This window comes from Carassius auratus, chromosome 11 (genome assembly GCF_003368295.1).
Source record: "Carassius auratus strain Wakin chromosome 11, ASM336829v1, whole genome shotgun sequence".
Classification (NCBI taxonomy): domain Eukaryota; kingdom Metazoa; phylum Chordata; class Actinopteri; order Cypriniformes; family Cyprinidae; genus Carassius; species Carassius auratus.
In genome coordinates, this window is record NC_039253.1 from 14,194,234 (window position 1) to 14,216,603 (window position 22,370).

A 22,370-nucleotide genomic window follows, 5' to 3' on the forward strand; every position below is an offset into this window, starting at 1 on the left:
TTATATAATTTCTATCATATTATAAATGCTGTGTTAATCAAAATACATGTTGCAACTATTTCGGGATTTTTCATAAGAGTTATCGTTCCGATTTAATATGCATATTATCAGCTGGAGATGGATGTGTGTGATTGGTTGAATGAAAAGGTGCGCGCCACTGCGTGCGGGAGTTCTCGCGATATGCTTCATTCATGATAAAGCATCGGTGAAGAAACATCGCTTGAACGCTCATTCATTTAATATCATCCTTTACAGGTATAAAATGTACACAAGACACACCATCACTGCTTTAATCGTTTTGTAAGAAAAGCTGTTCTCTATACTGTTTGTTTTTCGAGATGCATATGATTGATATTCTCATAAACTCGGTCTAATGTTAACCATCAAATCCGAGCACATGGTTAGCATAAATGTGCCGTGATTAGATCGCACGCTGGTTATTAGGACACGGATGTGAAATACATGTACTGTTATATGCATTTCATGTTATACTTTATTCATTATATATGTTGTTATTCCTTATTCCTTCTGTTATGAGTTTATTTCATGCTTTTTCACTGAAATGTATGTATGACGCCCAGAGAAGACTATGTAGTCGAGTGGACCTATTTACATACCTGGCCTTGTGTCATAAATTGTGATTTGTGGTTACAGTAACAGCATCTAAGTCAATACTGTGTTGATACTATGCATTTGTGAATATACTGTTGAAAAGTGTGAGACTATGCACATGTGCAATTCACATCATTTGTATTGATTCATGATAAAGCATCGGTGAAGAAACATCGCTTGAACGCTCATTCATTTAATATCATCCTTTACAGGAGTATTACACACGCAATAATCCACATAAACCTCCTAATACCTTTCACATAGCATTTTAGCGATACATAGCCTTCTTAAAGGATGACATCATGTTTTCACGTGAAGAATGACAAGTTTTGCGTAAAATTAATGTTTACTAATAATAGACTGTAGTAGACTAATCGCTAAGTAAGAACGCATGTAGAAGCTGCATTCCCCCAAGTAATCTCTATTGGCATCTGCTTCGTGAATGAATAATTTAAGTGATACAATGTTCTGTGTAATTCCAATGCAGCCTTAACTCATATTTTTGAAAAATACTCATATTTCTGAAATTATAACAATAAAATAGGCATTTTACCTATTAGACTGTGTTTTATTAACGTCTACCCATACCTCAACCATAAAACTACCCCTTACAATAATGCAAAAACAGTAATTATTGTTGTACAGTGTGACAAAATTACTGCGCACGCAGCTTTATGACATTCACGATATTATTATTGCGGGAACCATAGCATTCGAGCCCGAGCCGTGAAGGAGCATTTCATTGGTTGGACCTGCTAAAAGAATGCTTCATTGAACGGGTCTTGAACCGCTTGCCACTGACAGAAATATCACATTAATAAACCCATACTGAACGATAGGGGCACATTTTCTCCAGTCCGTTTCCCCCCTTTTGTGAATGAGATTTATTCACATCACGAACTGAACCAATCCTAGGCTGTTTTGTTTTATAGATTGATAAAGTGCAGGTATCGAAATTGCCATAGATGGAAAAAAATAAGATGTAACATTCGTCATAGAGCCTATTAGACATACCGGTTTAAGTTTTAATGAGGGGAAATTCAACTTTTTTGTGACTCAATGTTTTGGAATATTCAGTGGTTCATTTTTCACCCATTGAATCTTTGGAGTGAACCGATTCAAAAGATTCGAATCACTGAGTTGAATCCGTCTATAGGCTACTCTAAAACAGGGGTGGGAAAAAATGATCCTGTAGCCGAGTTTAGCTCCACCCCTAATCAAACAACAAGATAATCAAGGTCTTAGGGATACAAGTAGCTTACTTATGTATTTAATTATTTTCAGAGTTGGAGCTAAACTCTGCAGGACAGTGACCCTCCAGGATCAACGTTCCACACCCCTGCTCTAAAAGAAGGTAGGCTAGGCTACTATTAAAGCTGTTAATTTTCCACGTTCTATTAACAACAACACCTGTTTAAAATTACTTTTAATACACAATTTCTAACGAGAACATAATCTGCAATAGCAATTCATGGTCGTAATCAAACTATTTTTAGGCTATAATTTAAACAAAATATTGGGTATGCAGTTGCGGCGCTTTATGACACGAAGTTCATAAATCATACAATTTCTTTCTGTATCAGTACTGAGCTGTCACCAACGTCCCGCCCACAGTTGAAATACAATTGGTCAGAAGTTGAAAGTGGGAAACTGCTTTGGAATATGATTGGTTGACTGAAGTTACTATTATAATTCCGACGGGTTCCTCGCAAGTTAAACTGTGTTCGCTCGTGTGCACGTTGTATCGAGTAAGGAGGGGATACTAGTTTGCAAAATCAAGATTATAAAAGGAAAGTGGACTGCTTCCTAGAAGAGAGAGAGAGAGTGTCTAAAACATATGGTAAGGACACGAAACTTTTCCTTGTTTGTCAAAATAGCAATTGATGGCTCACGGTGAGTTGTAGCCTATAATTTACAGATAAAGCTGTAGGCTATAACGTTAACTGTAATTTAATATATCAGTACACAGTTTCGGATTTCTGTCTCTACATTAGTAGTTTCAGACAACGTGCTTAAATTCGCGTAAATTCTTCTGGTGGAACTTAAACCTGTTTATTTAACTGCTCTTAAATAAACACTCCCTGTTTGTTATGGTTATCACTTATATTCGTTCTAATATTTCAGTCCATGTTACTGTGAAAATGGAACTGAACCACTGATATAGATCAGTGAACTGAACTCATTTAGTTAGATTCGTGTGCTGCATTAGTTTGACCAGAGGTTACTTATTACCTAGAATTCATCATGAGAGTCTTTTACTAAGGCAACAAAGTCACAGCTGTAGACGCTGACCAACAGCAAGGCTGTAAACATAGGCTGGCTTGTGACTCCTTCAGTCTTGTGCTTCAAATAGAAATATTACGTTTAATGTTTATGTAGCCTTAATGTTTATATTGCCAAGAATGCTTCTGAGCCTTAGCTAATGTTTGTATCAAGGATAGACATGCGTTTAGTATATACTTTTTTGTCAAATAAATTTGTATTTTATTATTTATTAAATGGAGCTTATTTTGTTATGTATAATAGACCTTTATGTGTTTATATTAAATATATTTACTGTTAATCAAGTGACAGCAAGCATGGTTTCCAGAAAGCTTTTTGGCCTAAACCAGACACTGAGTACAAAATGTTTATTGACATCATGATAAGGCATGTCTTGCACAATTTCCTCAAGAGTTTAAGTTGTCCGACTGTTTCAGTTTTTATCTTTAGTGTAATCCTAGAGAGGAAGACTGCGCCGGGGAATCTCTGACGCGAGAAGTTGTGACCTCTGTCTTTATCATAAGACTTCATTGTCATATGTTCCAGAGAGGAGATCAGCATGTTGTTGTTCGTCGTCTCCTCTGTGGATTTCCATCTTCTTATTTCTGATGAGGATGTGTTATGAAATGTAGAAACCCAGACATCTGAAGTGTTTCTGTTTGGATGACAGTTTACGTGTTCATGGGTGATATACTGGTTTGTTTAGTTAAGAGATATCTGTGGACTTAACGTTGACTCTTCATCACCAGATGTGGGAAAGCTCAGAGTGATTTTTTTTTTTTTTACAGAAATGCATAATTTAGCTTCTTTTTTAACTGGGTAAACACCACTTTTAACTGATATTTTTGCCACTTCCCTTCTACATTTTTAATTTGATCTTTGATTTAATGATTTACAACCATTTTCTATATTATGTGATTTTAATTTTTATTATTAACAGTTATAGAGATGACAGAAGCATAGGGGAACTGGCGCCAGACTCTTAAGAGATAGTTTACCTAAAAATGAAAATTATGTCTATGTTTGCCACCCCTCATGTCATGTCCTAACATGTCCTGGAAGAAGATACTTTGAAGAATGTTGGTTACCAGTTTTATTTCTTGTTGACTCCCACTTTATAAAAATAAATAAAAAAAAAAAAAAAAAAAAAAAAAAAATTCAATCAAGTAAATCAAAATAACACACTTACTAAATTAAGATTGAAATATTTTAAAGTTGACCTGCATGTCATTAAAGTATCAGAGAACGGTGAACATAAATGTATTGTTAAAGAGGTCAAAGTTTCAGCTGACAACAAAAACTCTTAACCTGCTTTACATAATTTCCTATCATATATTTACGTGTACTCACATTTCTGCTCAGAGGTGGCTGAAATGCATTTACAACAATCAAAACTATATACTGTATAACTGGGGGCTAAAGTTGGTCAGAGCAGGCATAATTTAGTCTGGCTTTTGTACAGCATCATGTCTTTGGAGACTGAATTTTGAGCAGGCATGAAGCAACCTTAACTTGGCTGTGAAAAAAACACTTTTAGTGTCTGATCTGTGTGTAATCTCAGCATGTAAATTAAACCCTTGCTCCCAAACTACTGAAAGTATTAACGGGGGATGTATGATAATATTACTCTTACCACCAGGGAATGACCCTCAAGAAATGCGTGACGAAACAGGAAGATCATGTGTCAGAGTTACCAAGTATCAAATGTGCTTCTTTATTTAGGTGCTTCTTCTGCCTTGCATAAAGATCAAAACCTGATCTTTAATACTCAGATTGACATTGAATGACTTGGACCAAAAATATTTGTTAAAAAGTGGCACGTGAACAGGAATTAGGCCATATCCAAGTCACAGAGTCTCTGACTCAGGTGTGGAATGAAATGTGCTTTCTCTGTCACACACACATACCCGCAAATAGTGTGCATTCACTTTCACATATTAGCACAGTGGCAACCAAATGCTTTAGTCATACCAGGGAAATGCTTTCGTGCCTCAAACAATTGGTCGGTTCACAGGATCAGTGGCGTTTACTGCCTTGCTGAAAGACAGCATTTGAGACATGGTCTAGGAATGTTGGCATATTTTGTACTGTGTCTTTCACATTGTGCTTGGACCAACTTCCTTTTTCTTTATGAGCATGGAAAACGCTAGAAATGATCCCAGATTAGCTTTTAGTAAATACTAAAGCAGGTATAGGCTATGGGAAAGAGGCAATGAATCCACCCTCACTATTGATAGAATCAGTGCTCTGGTGCTGTACACCTGCGCCTTGCTTCAATCTGGGATAGACAGATGGTTGAGATGGCCCTCAAGCTAAAGCCCTAGACCGGATACAGGCAGGTCTCTGAGCCTCCAGCCAAACTTTCAATGAGTCATGACACTGGAAAGCGACGTAAAGGGAAGAGTCCATTGTCATTGCCGGTTGCTGACATGGTGTTGGCAGCTACTCGACTGCACACCTGCTGGGGCAGACCTGCCAGGAAAGTGTCTGTGAGTCCGGCTTCAGTAGAATTATGCCTGAAGACCGTAAGGACATTTACTATGAATATGAAGAATGTGTATAAATATTTGAGCCACTTTTCATAAATTTGTGTCCCATTCCTTACCTGTTACCACATGATTTTCCCCATATTAAACTTATGGGACAATCCACAAATCCCAGGACTTGACATCATGTGGATCATTTTCACTGCACAACAAAGTGGAAGAAAAATATAATCTATAATTTAAGTTTATTCTCTCTATTTCTGTAAAATTCTAGCATTGACTGTTTTTACCCAGCTCAACCATTTTTACCAACTTTATTGTAAGAAAAATCAAACTAATTAGTCCTGTGCTTAAGCAAAATTTGTTACCTTATATTGGTTACATTTCTTTTATTTCTCTTTTTTTCTTTCTTGCCATAAAATAGCACAATTATTTTTTTATTGTATGTTTATATTGTTTTTTGATATGTTATTTGTTGGGTGTATAGATACTGTGTGTGTGTTTAAAAGAAATGATTGTTTCACGTAACATTATCATACTTATAAAATAATTATTATCCTCATCCTTTCCAAATGACTATAAATTAGGCTCATAGTATATTTTTAGTAAATGCCGAAGTGACTTGTGCATTCCAAGTTGGAAGAAATTCAGCTCTTTCTGTCAGTACCCTCATGTGTTACTCTCCCGCCCAATCAGGGTCATCAAATGACAGGGCTTTACCCCTCTGAGGTCGTGAGAAGTGAGTCTGGCCAAAGCATTCTATTCAATATGCTAGCTGTGCAGCTCTGGGTGTGAATATGTTTGGACCGGTCATTTTGTGGTTAAAACATTTTGGCGTGTCTGAATTGTGTTTTACGTGCTTGGCTGAGATGGGGTTTGGCATAAAGTGAACATATTTGTCTGCTGTTCAGATGCCACAGAGGCCTTATGATAGATGCCTGGCTTTGACAAGACTCAAGACAATTTGTCTTTCTTGCAGCCAGATGACAAAAATAAATTACATTTAACTTTGACAAAAACACTAATTATATTTTGGGGGCTGCTAAATATCTCTCTCTTTTTATTACATTTTTTGGTGAAATCTTTATAAATTAATAATACAAAAAGCCTCAAAATAAAGAGAAAATGTCACTGTAATGAAGAAGAGGAAGCAAAGACATTATTGCATATTTAAAAATGTATATACAAACATTCAAATATATATATAAAATATTTTCATATAAAATACTAGTTTCATTATTATGACTATATTAATGTTTTTATAATTTATATTAGTTTATATCATTAATATAAACATATTTTATGTGTGTGATTTGTCAAATCTTCATTTGCAAATGTATCAAATATTAATGTGAAATTAATTAAAAAAAAATGCATGTGTATATTTGTTTAGCAATACTGACTGTTGTACTGTATTGTGGCTATTCTAATCTGGCAACTGAAGAACATATTTTGGGAGTGGCCTTGTACAAGCCCCGCCCTCTGCCCTGTAATGTCCTATTGGTAGGAATGAGAGGGTGGAAACTCACCTCTAACTGTTCCCTCCCAGTTCTAAATGAAAGCCCATTGTGGAATGCACACATTCTCTCTCTTACATCCGTATACTCACACACCCTCACTCTCCCTCACGTATGTTCATCAGGTCCTCTCTCCTTCCTGTTTTTCACAAGTTCCTGCCTTTTTACTGATTCTAGTATTGTCGCAGACTGGAAGGAGTTCAAGCTTCCCAGGAATCCCTTGTTTAGGATTCCTAACTAGGAGGGCTGGACTAAAGAGAGCGCTTTGAAATCTCCCAACACATGTTTGTTGTGAAGATCGAGCTGACCATGCTTTGGAGTTTATTACCTATGTGTAGCTGACGTTGGGGGGTTGGAAATTTGCCTTGGGATGAAGTGAAGGGGGGTGGAAGAGGAAACCCCATTCACACAGAGATCACCCAGCACAAGACACACTGAGCCGAAAGTTTTCTCTAGTCCTTGGGAAAAAACTAGCTTCACAGTCTTCTCCTGATGGAACTCAGGAGGACAAACATTCCCAGGGTTCCCAGAAGCTGCTGAAACACTTTTAGAAGTTTTTGTTTAATTATGGAATCACTGAGGGAATCTGTTCTTCATTTAACATACCAGATGTCAACATACAAACGAGCCACACTGGATGAAGAGGAGCTGCTGGACACTGACTCCGATGGGGTCTACCACACCTCTACCATGCAGGTGAGTTCATTTGTTAAGCTATTTTTTATCATACTTGATGTATGTGTACTGACGTATAAGACTATCCATTGAGATAGTGATCGTTTTTCAGTGGAAGACTAGAAAAGTGTCTCAGGTTACGTCCTCGTGGTTTTCCTGTCATACATCCGCTGTATGTTAGCACTACTGAATGTTGCCTAACCCTTTCCTCATTCTGTTGAAGCTTTTTTTTTTTTTTACCCAGATGTGTTTGTTCTATTTGTGTCATGTAAATATGCCTGACACTTCCGTTTACTTATGATCTGATAAGAACATAATAGATTTTTTTAAATTTGTGTATTTGTCAAAACAAATGCTAGCTGTATTTTTTGTATCACCAGATGCTGATATTTTTGTTTGTTAGATCCTAATGAGTTTTAAAGCACAAGTAAAATAATGTGCATGAAGATTTAGAAATAATAAATTGCACTTGAGGAAATTAAACGGGCTGAATATTTGTCGAATATGTGTTTTGGAGGAGGCATGGTTTTGAAGATTGATTTGTAGAGAAGGTAGGATCTTATGCTTTCAAAGCTAGCTTGCTATTGCTAGCATCTTTGAAATCACCTACTCTACCTTTAATTTAGATGTTACCACATGACATAATTTTAGTTTACCTGAATCAACATTTTTGACTGTCTTTCTGTTGCGGTTATAAAACCAACAGTGTTTTGCATCAAAAGCTCACAAATGACTGTTCATCAATATCTGCTATATGTATATTCAGTAAGCTCATGTATATTGGATGCCATTTAAAAAAAATTGCAACACTAATGTATGAAGCTGCTCTGCCTTACCTTGCAATAATTATTACTGAATATTTATCTTGTTCATTTCGAAGGCAACCAAGATGTTCAGATATGTTCTGATGAGATGACTTACTTAGTTTCTCATGCACCTCTTCTGTGAAGAGCTGATCAGTTACGAAATCCACAAGCCTTATTACAAAATCTAGACCAAAAAAGAATCAATCTGAGGAAAAAGTTTCAAGCTCAGACTTTGTTTGGAGTTTTTATGGAGTTCTCATTTCAACTGAGTTCTCAGTTTCATTTAGGGATCAAGTGTCTAAAAGAAAAATACAAAGAAAGGAGGCCGCTGTTATCATAGGGACATACTGTGTATATATACACAATTATTAAAAGTTTGTGGTTAGTAAGAGTTTTTGTAATTCATTAAATTAAATAAAAGTGACAGCAAAGGGATTTACAAAAGATTTATATTTCAAATAAATGTTATTTTCAATTTACCACAGTTTCCACAAAAATATTAAGCAATACTGCAGTTTTCAAGATTTAGAATAATAGTGCAGGGATAGTAATAAATGTTTCTTAAGAACCAAGTAAGATATCTGAAGTATCATGTGACAAGACTGCAGTAATGGTAATACATTTATCACAGGAATGAATTGCATTTTAATTTTAACATATATTACAGTAGAGAAAAAAAGTAGTTTTCACGATAATAGTCCACTGCTTTTTTTCTGTAGTTTTTGAACAAATGAATGCAGCCTTGGTGAGCAACTTAAAAAAAAAAAATCTTACTGACCCCAAAATTTTGAATGTGTATGTGGATATCATTTGATGGTCCAGAAAATTCTGCATGGGAGCTATTTGCATAGGAGGTATCTCATTTAGAATTTTCTTTTTACAGCGGTTAGGTTTGAATAGCAACGTGTTTGGCAGAACAGACTTGAGCATTGCCAGTGTTACCTAGAAGAGAGCCTTTCCTAGAAAGTAGGAAGTTTATTACTGTGTTGTTTTGTGTAATCATCTTTTCTAAGGATGTAATAGTTAATTTGATGCCCATATATTCAATACCAGTTCATTTCTGTAGACTGCATTTGCGATATGCTGTCGATTACCAAAGAAAACAATTGTGCTTACAGTAACAAACAGAAATGTTAAGCTCATAGTTTTGTTAAATGAAATGAAGTATCAAAAATCTTTTTTTTTTTTAAATTATTATTATTATTTGGGATCATCCTTTCATTCTTCATTTGAAGTGGGAATTTGACATGTAAAAACTGGAGCAGAAAGACAATAGTGTTGGCTCCCACCAAAGTTTCATATTGTTGTTGGACACGATCATGTATCATTTTCCCATGCAATATAATATAAAACCTGCACAGTGTTATACAAAATGTCAAAGATATCACTCTTATTAAGAAAACACAAAATAAACCTTATAGCCTCAAAGGCCAGTTCTTTGCCTTTGGAGTACGCTTCAGTGTCATTTGCGTCATCTATGGTACATTGCTCATCTGCAGGGATATTGATTTCAGTCTTAACCCTTATTTTGTGATAACCCTTATCTTCTCATAATGTGATTATCAGGTGAGGCTCCAGCGTGGTCTGGGACTCCGGTGCTGGGCAGAGAAGACCCACGTTGAGAGGAAGCTAGTGGTCGTCGTGTGCGCTCTGTCTGTGGCTCTCTTCATTTGCATCATGACTTTGGGTCTGCACTATAAAAAATGTGAGTTTATGGTGCAAATATTACATAGATGCGTAACATAACATATAACATTTATTATTTGGGGAAAAAAAAATACTTTTTTACTAACCTGCCTTCTTTGAGGTTTCAAGTTTAAGTTTGAATTTCTGAATTAAATTTTCTCAGGATTTTCTCATAGTCCTTCCTGTTATATTTATCATAGTACATAAGTTAAGACTGTATATGCTCTGGACGTCCTTTTACTCACTTTTATTGCAGCTCAAAGTTATTGCAGAGTGAACTGAATGCCACTTCCTGCTATTCAGCCATCCAGTGTTGCTCAACCGTGACAAATCGCTGTATGAAAGAACAACGACTTTGTGTCAGACTGTTTACCTCCAGTTTCCTTAGCCTCCCTGAGGCCTCTAATTTCTTGGCCTTATCTCTTCAGATTAGGAGCTATGGATACATCTTTTGGGCCAAATGTTTTTTTTAGAAGAGCTTACAGTGAATCTATTGTAGCTGCATTCTCTCTGCATCCACAAGCTGAATAAAAACAGTGTCCTTTAACCCCAATTATTTCCAATATTAAATATAATACTCGCATGGCCTCAATCAGGGGAATCATGCCTAACCTCAAAGGCTCCAGGCCAAAATGAACACAAAGACATGCGTGCCTGTAAATTAGGTTTTCTTAACATGTCTGAGAATATATTTTCGAAGATAAGGATACAGGTGGCTCAAATGACTAATGTTGTTATGCAGCAACAAATATTTGCCTTAACAGCTCACCTATCACCTAGATATTTTTTGACCATTAGTATTCAATGAAGAGGAAACACATTCTCTTGGGTTTAATCGATGGCTCTCCACGGGTCACTGTGAGAGACTCTCTGTGGTCACTTCATTTGATCTGGATTTTGAAAAAAAAAAAATACAGTTATTTTCTCAGAAACCAGATTTTGGCATGAACCCTTGATAAGTGAATAGTTCCAGATGGGTTCATGTCCCGGGATCTTCCTCAAAGAGAGGTTCAGAGCATATTTATGAGGTGCAGCTTGAATGCAGTATGAGGTACAGTGCACCAAAATCCCATTTATGATTACCCTATAGTGTAAATTACGCTGAGTGAAAAAGACATCGAGAAGACTTTCTTATTTGTTTTGGCAGTTATATGTGATCTAAAAGCATGTAGTGTAATGGATGCAGCAGTATTTTTATATACATCTATTGTTTTAACAGCACATCCGGGAATGTGCCTGTCAGAGCCTTGTGTAAGTGTTGCGAGTACGGTCTTGGGGGCTCTTGATCGATCAGTGGACCCCTGCCAGGATTTCTACAACTTTGCATGCGGGGGATGGATGAGGAAAAACCCATTACCTGAAGGCAAGTCCCGCTGGGGTCCTTTCAGCAACCTGTGGGAACACAACATGGCTGTCATGAAGAACTTATTAGGTAAAAATGTATAATTATTTAACATTCTCAATTATTTATAATAAAAATTTTGTTTTGTTAACTTATTTAATATATAGAATCTTTTTTACGTATATTTTTCATGTGTTACCCATTCAGTAAATTGTGATTGAACTTTTCTTCATTTGTCAAATTCAGAGAATACCAGCATGAAGAGCCTGAGCAAAGCAGAACAAAAAGCCCAGTGGTATTACCAGGCTTGTATGAACGAGATTAAAATTGAAGCACTCGGAGCAAAACCACTTCAGGATCTCATCAATCAGGTGACCTGAGATGCACGCACAAACCCTTATTTAACAACAGGAAACTCCAAAGATCTGTTCTTAATATATTGGCTCTAATGAAAACCTGCTTTTACTCTTATTCTGGGATATAATTCTTGATAATGGAAGATTGTTTTTCTAGACAGGAGGTTGGGGCTTGAAAGGCCCGTGGGAGAAAGATAACTTCCAGGAGGTTTTAAGGACAGTGTCAGCCAACTTCCGGACCTCCCCCTTTTTCACTGTTTTTGTCAGCACAGACTCCAAAAGCTCCAACAGCAACATCATCCAGGTGGGAACACTTATAGTTGTATTATTTTGATCACAATAACATCAATTCTTAAATGTCTAGGGGAACCTCTGCTGCACTGTTTTAGATATCATATTTTGTTTTATGATGGCTGTCAGAATATATTTTAACAGTCTTTTATATCTTGCATGTCACTGTAGCTTAGCTGGTTGAGTGATAATGGAAACGCAGCTGATGCTCTGATTCCTCTTCTTCCACAGGTGGATCAGTCAGGATTGGGACTTCCCTCTAGGGAATACTATCTCAATAAGACAGCCAATGAAAAGGTAAAATGTGTTGTTTATGAACGTGGCAAATGTTCTGCTGTGGTCTAAAGCTTGTGTTCTTATTCTTTTGTCAGTATTTGAAAGCATACTTGAACTTCTTGGTGGAGCTTGGAATGCTTTTGGGCGGCTCAGAGGAGACCTCTCAGAAGATGATGCAGGAGATCATAGACTTTGAAACGGCCCTGGCAAACATCACGGTCCCTCAGGAAGAGCGACGTGACGAGATGACAATTTACCATAAAATTCAAGCCAAAGAGTTAGCTGTGAGTACTGCCTGCTTACTGTGCTACTGTTGGATTGAAATCTATGATTCTACACTGGTTGGTCATGACCCAAAAATTGTTACATGGATAGAAATGCGAAATGCAATTAATGGAAAATCATAGTTATGGCAAAATAAGACAATCAGCAATAGTAGATCCAACTGTACTTGGGCACTTGGTTAAACACTTGCAAATTATTTAGATATTAACATGGGCGGATTGCTTGACAATGGATAAACATTTGTGCCAACTACAAATGTTTTGTACAGAAAAATTATTGTCAGTTTTGAAGTTTTTCTGTTTAATCTATACTACCATTCATAAGATTTTTTTTCATGTCTTAAAACAAGCAATGCTGTATTTGTTTGATTAAAAATACAGTAAAAACTGTAATTTTCTGAAGTATTATTGCAAGTTTTTTTATTGTAATTTATTCTTAAATGTAATCTATTCCTGTGATTGCAAAGCTGAATTTTCAGGAATTTCAGTTATAACTCCAGTCTTCAGTGTCACATCATTCAGAAATGATTCTAATATGCTGTTATTTAAAGTATTTGCTGTCATTTTTGATCAGTTTAATGCATCATGGCTGAATGAAGTATTAATTCCTTTTTTTTTTTAAATTAAAATCATACAGACTCCGACTGGGGCTTCAAACAAAACCAGTTGAGAAGCACTAACTTAAATGTTTAAATGCTTCAATGAGAGATAGATCTCCTATATTGTGATTTAGTTAAAAGTGAATACAGCTGTCAGATCATGCAGTTATGTTTTCTTTGCTGGATGCATAAAAAGCATTCTCTCAGTAACTGTTATGTTGCATTTAATGTGAGATTTCAGTCATGTGTTTGTGTCTGTGCTGTAGACATTGGCTCCTGCAGTAGATTGGATGCCTTTCCTCTCTGCAGTGTTCGCCCCTGTTGCTCTAAATGACTCTGAACCCGTGGTTGTGTATGCTACAGAATACCTCCAGAGAGTCTCAGAACTCATCAGCAACACCAACAAGAGGTAAGCCAACCTTAGCTAGAATTGTGTTGGTTTTTTAGGCCAGTCTATGTTACTGACCTGTATTGTCTGTTAGCTAAGATCAAAGCTAATGTGTCTTCCCCAGCATTTTGAATAACTACATGATCATGAAAGTGGTGCGGAAAATGGTGTCCATCTTAGACCAGAGGTTCCAAGATGCAGAGCAGCGCTTCCTTGAAGTCATGTATGGCACCAAGAAGGTGAGAAATGAAGATCAAAGCTGCTGTCTGTCAGTCCAAGGCTCTGCTGCTGCTGAACGAGTCATATTTTTAGTCTTTATTGGCAACATAAAATTTGCACAGTCAAAGAACTAGCTCACCCCCTCCCTCGTCTATCTATCTATCTGTATCTAGCCCCTTTCACACTGCCATTCCGGCAAATACACGGGTAAAGTGTTCTGGCAATTGTTACCGGGTCACTAGATTTTGCACTTTCACACTGCCAGTGATTACCCGGGATATGTGCGTGCTTTCACACACAACCCGTAAAGATCCCGTAACGACACGTGACATCAGGCCGTGACGTGTAATGTACGAGTCGAAAACGTTAGGCACGTTATACTTTCACTGAAGCTAGTAATCGATCTCAGCGTCAGTGTGGAAATTGAGGAACTAACTGATCTGTACTTCATTACAGTTTGCACATATTTTTTCGTCGCGAACATTGATCTTCGTTCAAAACAGCCGGTAAAAGAGTCGTGCGGTAACGTGCGTCATCACTTTGACACGCCATTAGATCTGGCTTTTGTTACTAGGTCCTCAACCTGGGTTCAGTGCCGGAATTAATCCCGGGACGTGGTTGCAATCACACAGAAGGCGACCCGGCACACACACACACACACACACACACACACATATATATATATATATTTGTGTGTGTATAAGGGCCGGGACTCGATTAAAAAAATTAATCTAATTAATTAGAGGCTTTGTAATTAATTAATCGAAATTAATCGCATTTTAATCGCATATAAATATTTGACCTGAGAACAGTGAGAAGTAATTTTTTTTTCACATGAATTTATAGTATACCATTAAATAATGACTGAATACATAAGCTTAAGCAACAAAATATTTTTTATTTTTGTTCAACCAAGTCTAGCAGACCAGTGCAATTTTTGCAATGAAGTGTAGCAATAGCATATTTAGAAAACATTTAGAAATAGTACATTTCAGAAATTCAGGTAGCTTATAGGTGCTGGAACCTTCTGTAAAGAGTTTTTTAAGTAAAACACAATACTGTCAATTACATTCAGAACATTGGAAACACTGACTATTAGAAAACATCTCTCTGTTGCTTCAGAGGCCATAACATACTAAGTCCAACTCTCAATAACCTTGGCCAAAACAATAAAGAGTTCAACATAAACTGTTGCACCAACAAAATAATATATAGTTCAACATAAAGTGTAAAGTCCACGCTAGCTGCTATATGTTTTGCGTTGAGGTGATACTTGAGGCTCGATCATGTGCTGCGGTGATGTGCGAACGCTAGTTGGTACTCCAGTATAATCGGTCCGCCGAAACAAATCCAGTGAGAAACGTTCCGCGGTGCAAAAATAAGTTTTTTTCTGTAATTAATTAATCTTAGTTAACGCGTTATTTTTTGTGTAATTGATTAATCTCAATTAACGCATTAAAGTCCCGGCCCTAATATGTATATGTGTGTATGTGTTTAACCTGTTTCTTTGATAAATTGACTTTTGACTTTATGCAGAGTAATACTGCCAAGTTACAAAAAGTGCCATAAAAGTATCTTATAAGTGCTCCATATGACTTGTGTACTATCTTCAAAGTCTTCCTTATTATGAAGCTGTTCAGTTAAAAAAAAATCTTATGTCATCTATGTCAGGTTTGACTTGGAATCCAAGCGCTGGAATATTGTGGATTTTGTGTCTAAAAGATAATACAGGATTAGAAATATTTGGGCTAAATAAATGATGATGACTAAATGGTTTCAATTTTTAGAGGTGAACTACTAATCTAAACTGATTCTACCTCTTACGAGAATCATTTGGTGCAGAAATCATTTTATGTGAAAACAAAATGACCCAGTTGTTAAAATGGTCAGTGCAATTTGTTGCCTTCATCTTCTTTCTTCTCCTCCTCCCTCTCTTTGACTTCATTCAGATGAAGGGGTGTTAGTGTTGGTGTGTATGGAGGGGGAGTGTGTTGTTCTGCAGGGAGCCAGGTTATTCAGACCCTTATCAGGAGGAGATCCTGTCGCCCCGACCTCACTTTCCGCTGGGGTCAGGCTGAAATAACAAACCAAAGAGCCTTGGACCATGTGTGTATGTGTGATGGGTAATGATAAGAGATAGAGAGAGGAAACCTTAACGACGGTCACCTTCAGCATAGTTTGGTATGTTATTGTGGTTTATTATTGCATTGAAAGTGATAGTCCAAGAATGAAACATTTAAACACCCTCATGTTGTTCAAAATCTGTATAACTTTCTTCTGAGGAACATAAATGTTAAGCAGAACGTTGACTCTGCTTTCTCTTCGCATCTTTTGTCATCATTTATTTACTCTATTCATTCCAGACCTGTATGACTTACTTTCTTCTACATAACACAAAAGAAGAATTATGACAGGATTTTCTTTTTTGGGTATACTGTCTCTTTAAAATTACTATAATATGAATTTGGAAGACTAGAGAGAGAAAGAGAGAGAGAGAGAGAGAGCCACCATTGACTTCCACTGCATAGAAAACAGAACATCTCGTTTCTTTTTGTGGTCTTGCGTTGAAAATATTTACACTACTGTTCAAAAGTTAAAAGTCAGGTTTAATAAATGTGAGTACCGTAAGTGATGACAGAATTTTCATTTTCAATGAATGACTCTCTTTGTTTTATCGTCATGGTCTTGCATTAGGAGCTATTAGCTCTTATCTGTAGCGCCTCAGTTTCTGAGATGGGAAGTGGAATGGGTGACGAGTCCTGTTGCTGCCCGTCTCTGGGCGTCATATTCAAGCAGCCTTCAAGAGAACAATGAAATGTCTTGTTTGGCTGATAAAGAGGGAAAAACCCTTCGGTTTAGGATTTTACTGGCAAATGTATGCGTTTAAAAAGTTATTTGTGATCATTTCCTCAAGCGCTAATAATTCATGTGGTGTACAGATGGAAACTAGACTGCCGAAGTTCAGACCTGTAAATTGTTTGCGAAATGTCACCTTAATTAGACTTGGGTGCAAATGAGGATGTTTGTTGTTAATATATCAGCTTTGTGTTTTCCAGAGCTGCATGCCACGCTGGAAACTTTGCGCCAGCGACACGGATAGCGCTCTGGGCTTTGCTCTCGGGGCGCTCTTCGTCAAAGCTACTTTTTCCGAAGACAGCAAAGCTTTTGTGAGTGTCTTGTGATGTTTTGCACACCATCCCCGTCTTTTCCTCCGGGCCTATACACTATATTCTCAACTGATATGTTTGTCAGGTTGAAGATATGGTTTCCGAGATCAAATGGGCCTTTGAAGACAGCCTGAAGACTGTCAGCTGGATGGATCCCGAGACAAAAAAAGCAGCCAAAGAAAAGGTGAGAACCAACACAATCCCACAAGATGTTCTTCACCGCTGTCGCCTGCAGGGATGGATCTTGCTGAAATCAACACCTTGCTAAAATCTCAGACTTGTCCTAATTTGTATTAGCTTTATTGTTGTTTATTTAAAAACTGGCAAAAAAGAGATCCCATTAAGCAGGAGAAATATATAAAGGTTTTCTGCTTCTTTATGCTCTTTAATGCCACCTGGTGTTAAAGTAATGAAGTGTTCATTTTCTAATTCTTGTCTAGGCAGATGCATTATACAACATGGTTGGTTATCCAAAGTTTATTATGAACCCCAAAGAGCTGGACAAGGTGTTTAATGACGTATGTATACATTTTCTTAATTAGTTTGCTTTTGGTTCATGGAAAATAATGTGGTTTGATGTTGCAGAGAGCCCGTACTGACATCTTGCATCTAAACTGTATTTCAGTTTGATGTTGTTTCAGATCTTTACTTTCAAAACGTCATGAATTATTACAACTTCTCTGCACGAGTGACTGCTAACCAGCTGAGAAAAGTCCCCAACAGAGATCAGTGAGTATCAGCTCAGCTCACGCACAAGATGATTTTTGTTTTGTGTTGTAGTCACTGTCATTTACTCACCCACCCTCATGTCACTCCAAACCTGTTTGACTTAGTTTTTCTGTGGAATACAAAAGAACACAAAAGCACGTCAGACCCAGAGTCATTTTCCAAAGTGTCATACAGAAAGTCATACAGGTCTGAGGGTGAATAAATGATGAAAGAACGTACTTCTTTCAAACTCCCCCAATATCAGTTCACGTGTACACCAGTGATCAGAGTTCTCCTGTCTGTGTACAGATGGAGTATGACTCCACCTACAGTTAATGCCTACTACAACCCCACAAAGAATGAGATGGTACTTCCGGCAGGCATTCTCCAGGCTCCATTTTACAACCATGCGTGGCCAAAGTAAGAGGCTCCCACTAACAAAACCTGTCCTGAAATAGTGTTATATCACTGAGCTCATCATATTGTGTCTTTGTTGTTTTCTAGAGCAATGAATTTCGGTGGTATAGGTGTGGTTATGGGGCATGAGCTCACCCATGCCTTTGACGATCAAGGTAACAAAGTACTTCTCTCTAAATTATTACTCTATATTATTTTAGAATGTTATGTAAGATTTATTCAGCTGCTGTAAAAAAAAAAAAAAATCACATTTGTCCCACACTGCCACTGATTCAATAATTAATTTACCTTTATATTTTAATACTTTAATAATTTATCCTTTATCATTTGTAACAATATGAATATGTTAATTAACACATCAGCTTGTATTGTGTATTTGAAAACTGTGTATGTGAACATTTACCAGTGTTTATATATATATGTGTTTTAAAACTGTTTTAAATATGTCCTACAGGAAGAGAGTATGATAAGGAAGGGAATTTGCGTCAGTGGTGGCAAAATTCTTCAGTGGAGGCTTTTAAACAGCAGACCCAGTGCATGGTGGAGCAGTACAGCAACTACAGTATAAATAAAGAACCTTTAAACGGGAAACACACTTTGGGAGAAAATATCGCGGACAACGGAGGCCTAAGGGCAGCTTATAAGGTTTGTGAAGATCCTGTTGTGGAACAAGACTTGGCTGGAATTAGAATTTAAATGCATCTAATTCAATCAACAGAATTGTTTCTCTCATCAGCGAGTTATAAAGAGATGAGACACCAGTGGTTACTTTCCATAACATGAAAACAGCTACGGCGAATGACGTGTGAGAATCTGATACGAAAGCCATAACGATCTCGATATTTTACTCATTGGCGGCTTTGATCGCTTTGGGGCCGTCGTGATCCCATCTCGCTGGAAAGCCTCGCAGTGCAACAGGTGGCTCGGAATGGGCCGCTCTACCTCCAGTGGCTCGGATTCTTTCCGTTGGTTGAAAAGTCATAGGTTACAGAGCAGATGCGCGAAGCATATGGCCGGAGAAGACCTTGTGTTAACCTCTCTGATGGAGAGGAAAATAACCATTGACACAAGGGTTCTGTTGATTTAGGATCCCAGCGAGCGCTGTAGCATGCAGAATTATTACCGGACTAATGTTTTCACACTTGCTTTGCAGGCTTATATAAACTGGATCGAGAAGAATGGTGAGGAGGCCACTCTGCCTGCCCTGGGAATGACCAATCATCAGCTGTTTTTTGTGGGATTTGCTCAGGTTTGTGCCAATGTTACACTTGTTTTTGACTTGTTTTAAAGGATTTAACTGGTCACCAGTTATTTGTCTGTTTGCTGAGGCGAGAATCAGTATTGATTTTATTATTAACTTTGGATGTGGATTGTTGAAGACAGGTGTGTTTATGATATTACTTGGAAAAGAATAATATTGCAATAATATAAATCCCGATATATTGTAAAATTGGTACCCCTACTATAGGAACCAGATTTTCATTTTGACTTAAGAGTGAGTTTTATTAATGAAAACATCAAATACTCGAAAATACTTTCAAACTAAAATACATTTTAATGACTTAAACTATCTAAAAGAAAAAAAATTCTAAAATCTTTAATTGTAGTTTTTGATACATTGTGTGTTATAATATTTCAGACCTGTGATAAAGATAAAATTGCAACTAGATTGAAATAACTAGACTGTTATCTGTATAACAAATTAATAAAAAGCTTGGGTGGGGGGGGCTAAAACTTTTGTATACATTCTTTAAAATATAATTTAATTTTTTGATACACTGTATAGCAAAAATACATTTCGATTGCACTGACTTAACTGCAAAAAAAAAAAAAGATAAATAGCAAAACATAACTGGAAAATGTTTTATTATATTTAAACTAAAATGCTATTTCATTACTTAAACTATCTATAAAGAAAGAAAAAAGTATTCATTTATTTATATTGTGTATATTATAATACTTCAAACCTTTACAAATCTACCCGTGTTAAAAGAAATGCAACGAGATGGCAATAACTAAACTGTACTAAGAAATTTACCAGCGTTAAACATTTTTAACTGATACCAGTCAATAACCTTTCCAGCTCTAAAATACTAAAACAAAAAAATTCTGAAACTAGAAAAAATTAAAAAGAAAACAAATGAAAACTACTAATTCCCACAAAACCACAGAATCAGGGTAATGACTTTTGCACAGACAAGCACCACTCACCACTTCTTGGAAAATGTAATAATCTAGTTTTGTTCTATTGTCGTCTAACGAAACCCTTTTTTTTTTTTTTTTTTTTGTAGGTTTGGTGCTCAGTTCGGACACCTGAAAGCTCTCATGAGGGCGTTATTACTGACCCCCACAGTCCGTCACGTTTCCGGGTCATTGGGACCATCTCCAATTCCCATGAGTTCTCTACACACTTTGGCTGCAAGGCAGACTCACCCATGAACCCCAAACGGAAGTGTGAGCTGTGGTGACAGGGACTCTTACATGGGGGGCCGAACCTGGAGCTCTTATCGCTCAAAAATCCCAAACATCCATCTCAGGTTGCCTAATCTAGACTGCCAAAAAGCTGGTGAATTTATAGTGGACTACATATTTTCCAGCTCTCACTTGCCTCTTATTGGGGAAATGGTGTAAATAGGGACTCCAAGGAAGTCTATATAATGGAGTTGTGTTCTTACAAACATTCAAAACACTGGAAGTTAATGGTTAAATATAACGAGAGAAGGACTTCTCCTTTCTGCAAATGTTTTCTTTGAATATGTGCCTTTTGAGAAAATGCTTTTATTTTTCTAATTGGAAATGATATTTATGTTCTCTGTATTACATTGTTGGTGGGACATTTTGTCTGTGATGTTTGCAAATTCTTGCACAACACATTGTGCAACATTGTAAGATAACTTTAATACATAGATTGAGAAGTTTTATAAGACTGTTCCATCATATCTTATTTGTTGAATTTGCCTGTACAATATGAACTTGAACTCAGGCAAACAATTTGATTTTAATCAATCTCACAATGTCACTTAATTTCAAAAGAAAAATAGGTATAGTATTGAATATGTAGAAAGTGCCTTTAAAACTATGCAAATTGCCTTTTTATTACACACTGATTCCAACTGTCCTTCTTCCCTCAAAATAAATAGGAATTATAGGTAACAATTCACAATAAGGTTTCATTTGTTAACATTAATAAACTATTAATGTTAATGCCACCTTGTTAAACGTTTGGTATTCTCAGTCAAAAATGGCCGGCCTACAAAATAAATTGTGTGTAAATTTCTCATAATGCTATTACATTGCCAAATATTGAATTAAATCGTTTTATCAACATTTTCTTTCTATTATCACAGGTTTTTCAGGTTTTTTCATGTAGGTATTTTTTTTATTTCTCAGCCTCCTTGACTGAGATCTTATTCATCTGTCACATTAATATTACCCACGTTTATCCACAAATAATGTTTGTTTGTTTTTTTTTTTCATTCAAAAACTGATGTGCAGAACACTGAGGCCGATGATAAGTCAGTTCCAAAAAGAAATATAAACCCTGTGCTAAGTGAAAGCAAGTTGTAAAAAAAAACATGACAAATTTACGAGCAATATTAAAAAGCTGGTCATTTTTGACTGGGAATGTTAAAATATGTATAATTTTTTCAGCACAGCACAAGAGTTAATTTTTAAATCGCTAATTGTAATTCATTAACTGATCGGTGTAATTTTCATTGATCTATTGATTCAAAAGTTATTTTGTGGTTTATAATTTCTCTCCGTCTCCTGGAAATATAACCGACAGATGTCGCCACATTCACATATATTAATGGCATCAGAAATACCAAATAAAAAAGCAAGCTAATGTTCTTATTATTTATTATGCTCCTACCATCTAACCCCAAAAATACATACTTCACAACATAGGCAAACGTATATATATTCTATTTTATTTGAGCCTTTCTCAAACGCGAGTAACATTTGAAGTAATATTTCTACTGCAACCAACATTTGGGCGCGACAGCTTTTGAAAAGGTGAAACTGCAGTTTTATATTTAGTCGTAATACATTGTGTATTATGACTCGTTCGTTTCTTACACTGATTATGAATGGCTTGGAATGTAACGGAGATGCCATTCATTGTGTGAAACAGTGCAGGCATGTGGCGACTGCCTTTATGACGTCACTTTCACTGGCATATTGCGATGTGTAAACGAATCGTTCTTTTTGGATCTTGTCAATGAACCGGTTCACAAAACCGGCCTGAACGATTCGATCACAGATCGAACTGAATCGT

General features: G+C 36.6%; 1 protein-coding gene across 3 annotated transcripts; it reads left to right on the top strand.

The window, feature by feature from the left end:
* Positions 1-1,875: 1,875 nt before the first annotated feature.
* Positions 1,876-21,938, top strand: LOC113111102 (endothelin-converting enzyme 1-like). 3 transcript variants are annotated; one of them, XM_026275567.1, is made up of 19 exons: positions 1,876-1,966; positions 7,487-7,573; positions 9,925-10,063; positions 11,264-11,476; positions 11,633-11,757; positions 11,900-12,046; positions 12,265-12,330; positions 12,405-12,593; positions 13,459-13,601; positions 13,705-13,819; positions 16,856-16,966; positions 17,052-17,150; positions 17,407-17,484; positions 17,592-17,695; positions 17,984-18,094; positions 18,179-18,246; positions 18,546-18,736; positions 19,245-19,340; positions 20,383-20,559. In XM_026275567.1, the coding sequence occupies exons 2-19, from the start codon at positions 7,487-7,489 to the stop codon at positions 20,557-20,559; spliced, it is 2,259 nt and encodes a 752-aa protein (XP_026131352.1). In that variant the 5' UTR covers positions 1,876-1,966. The 3 variants fall into 3 exon arrangements, with proteins under 3 accessions (XP_026131352.1, XP_026131351.1, XP_026131349.1); XM_026275566.1 differs by lacking the exon at positions 1,876-1,966 and adding an exon at positions 2,293-2,452; XM_026275564.1 differs by lacking the exon at positions 1,876-1,966 and having other exon boundaries at positions 6,788-7,573; positions 20,383-21,938.
* Positions 21,939-22,370: the final 432 nt, after the last annotated feature.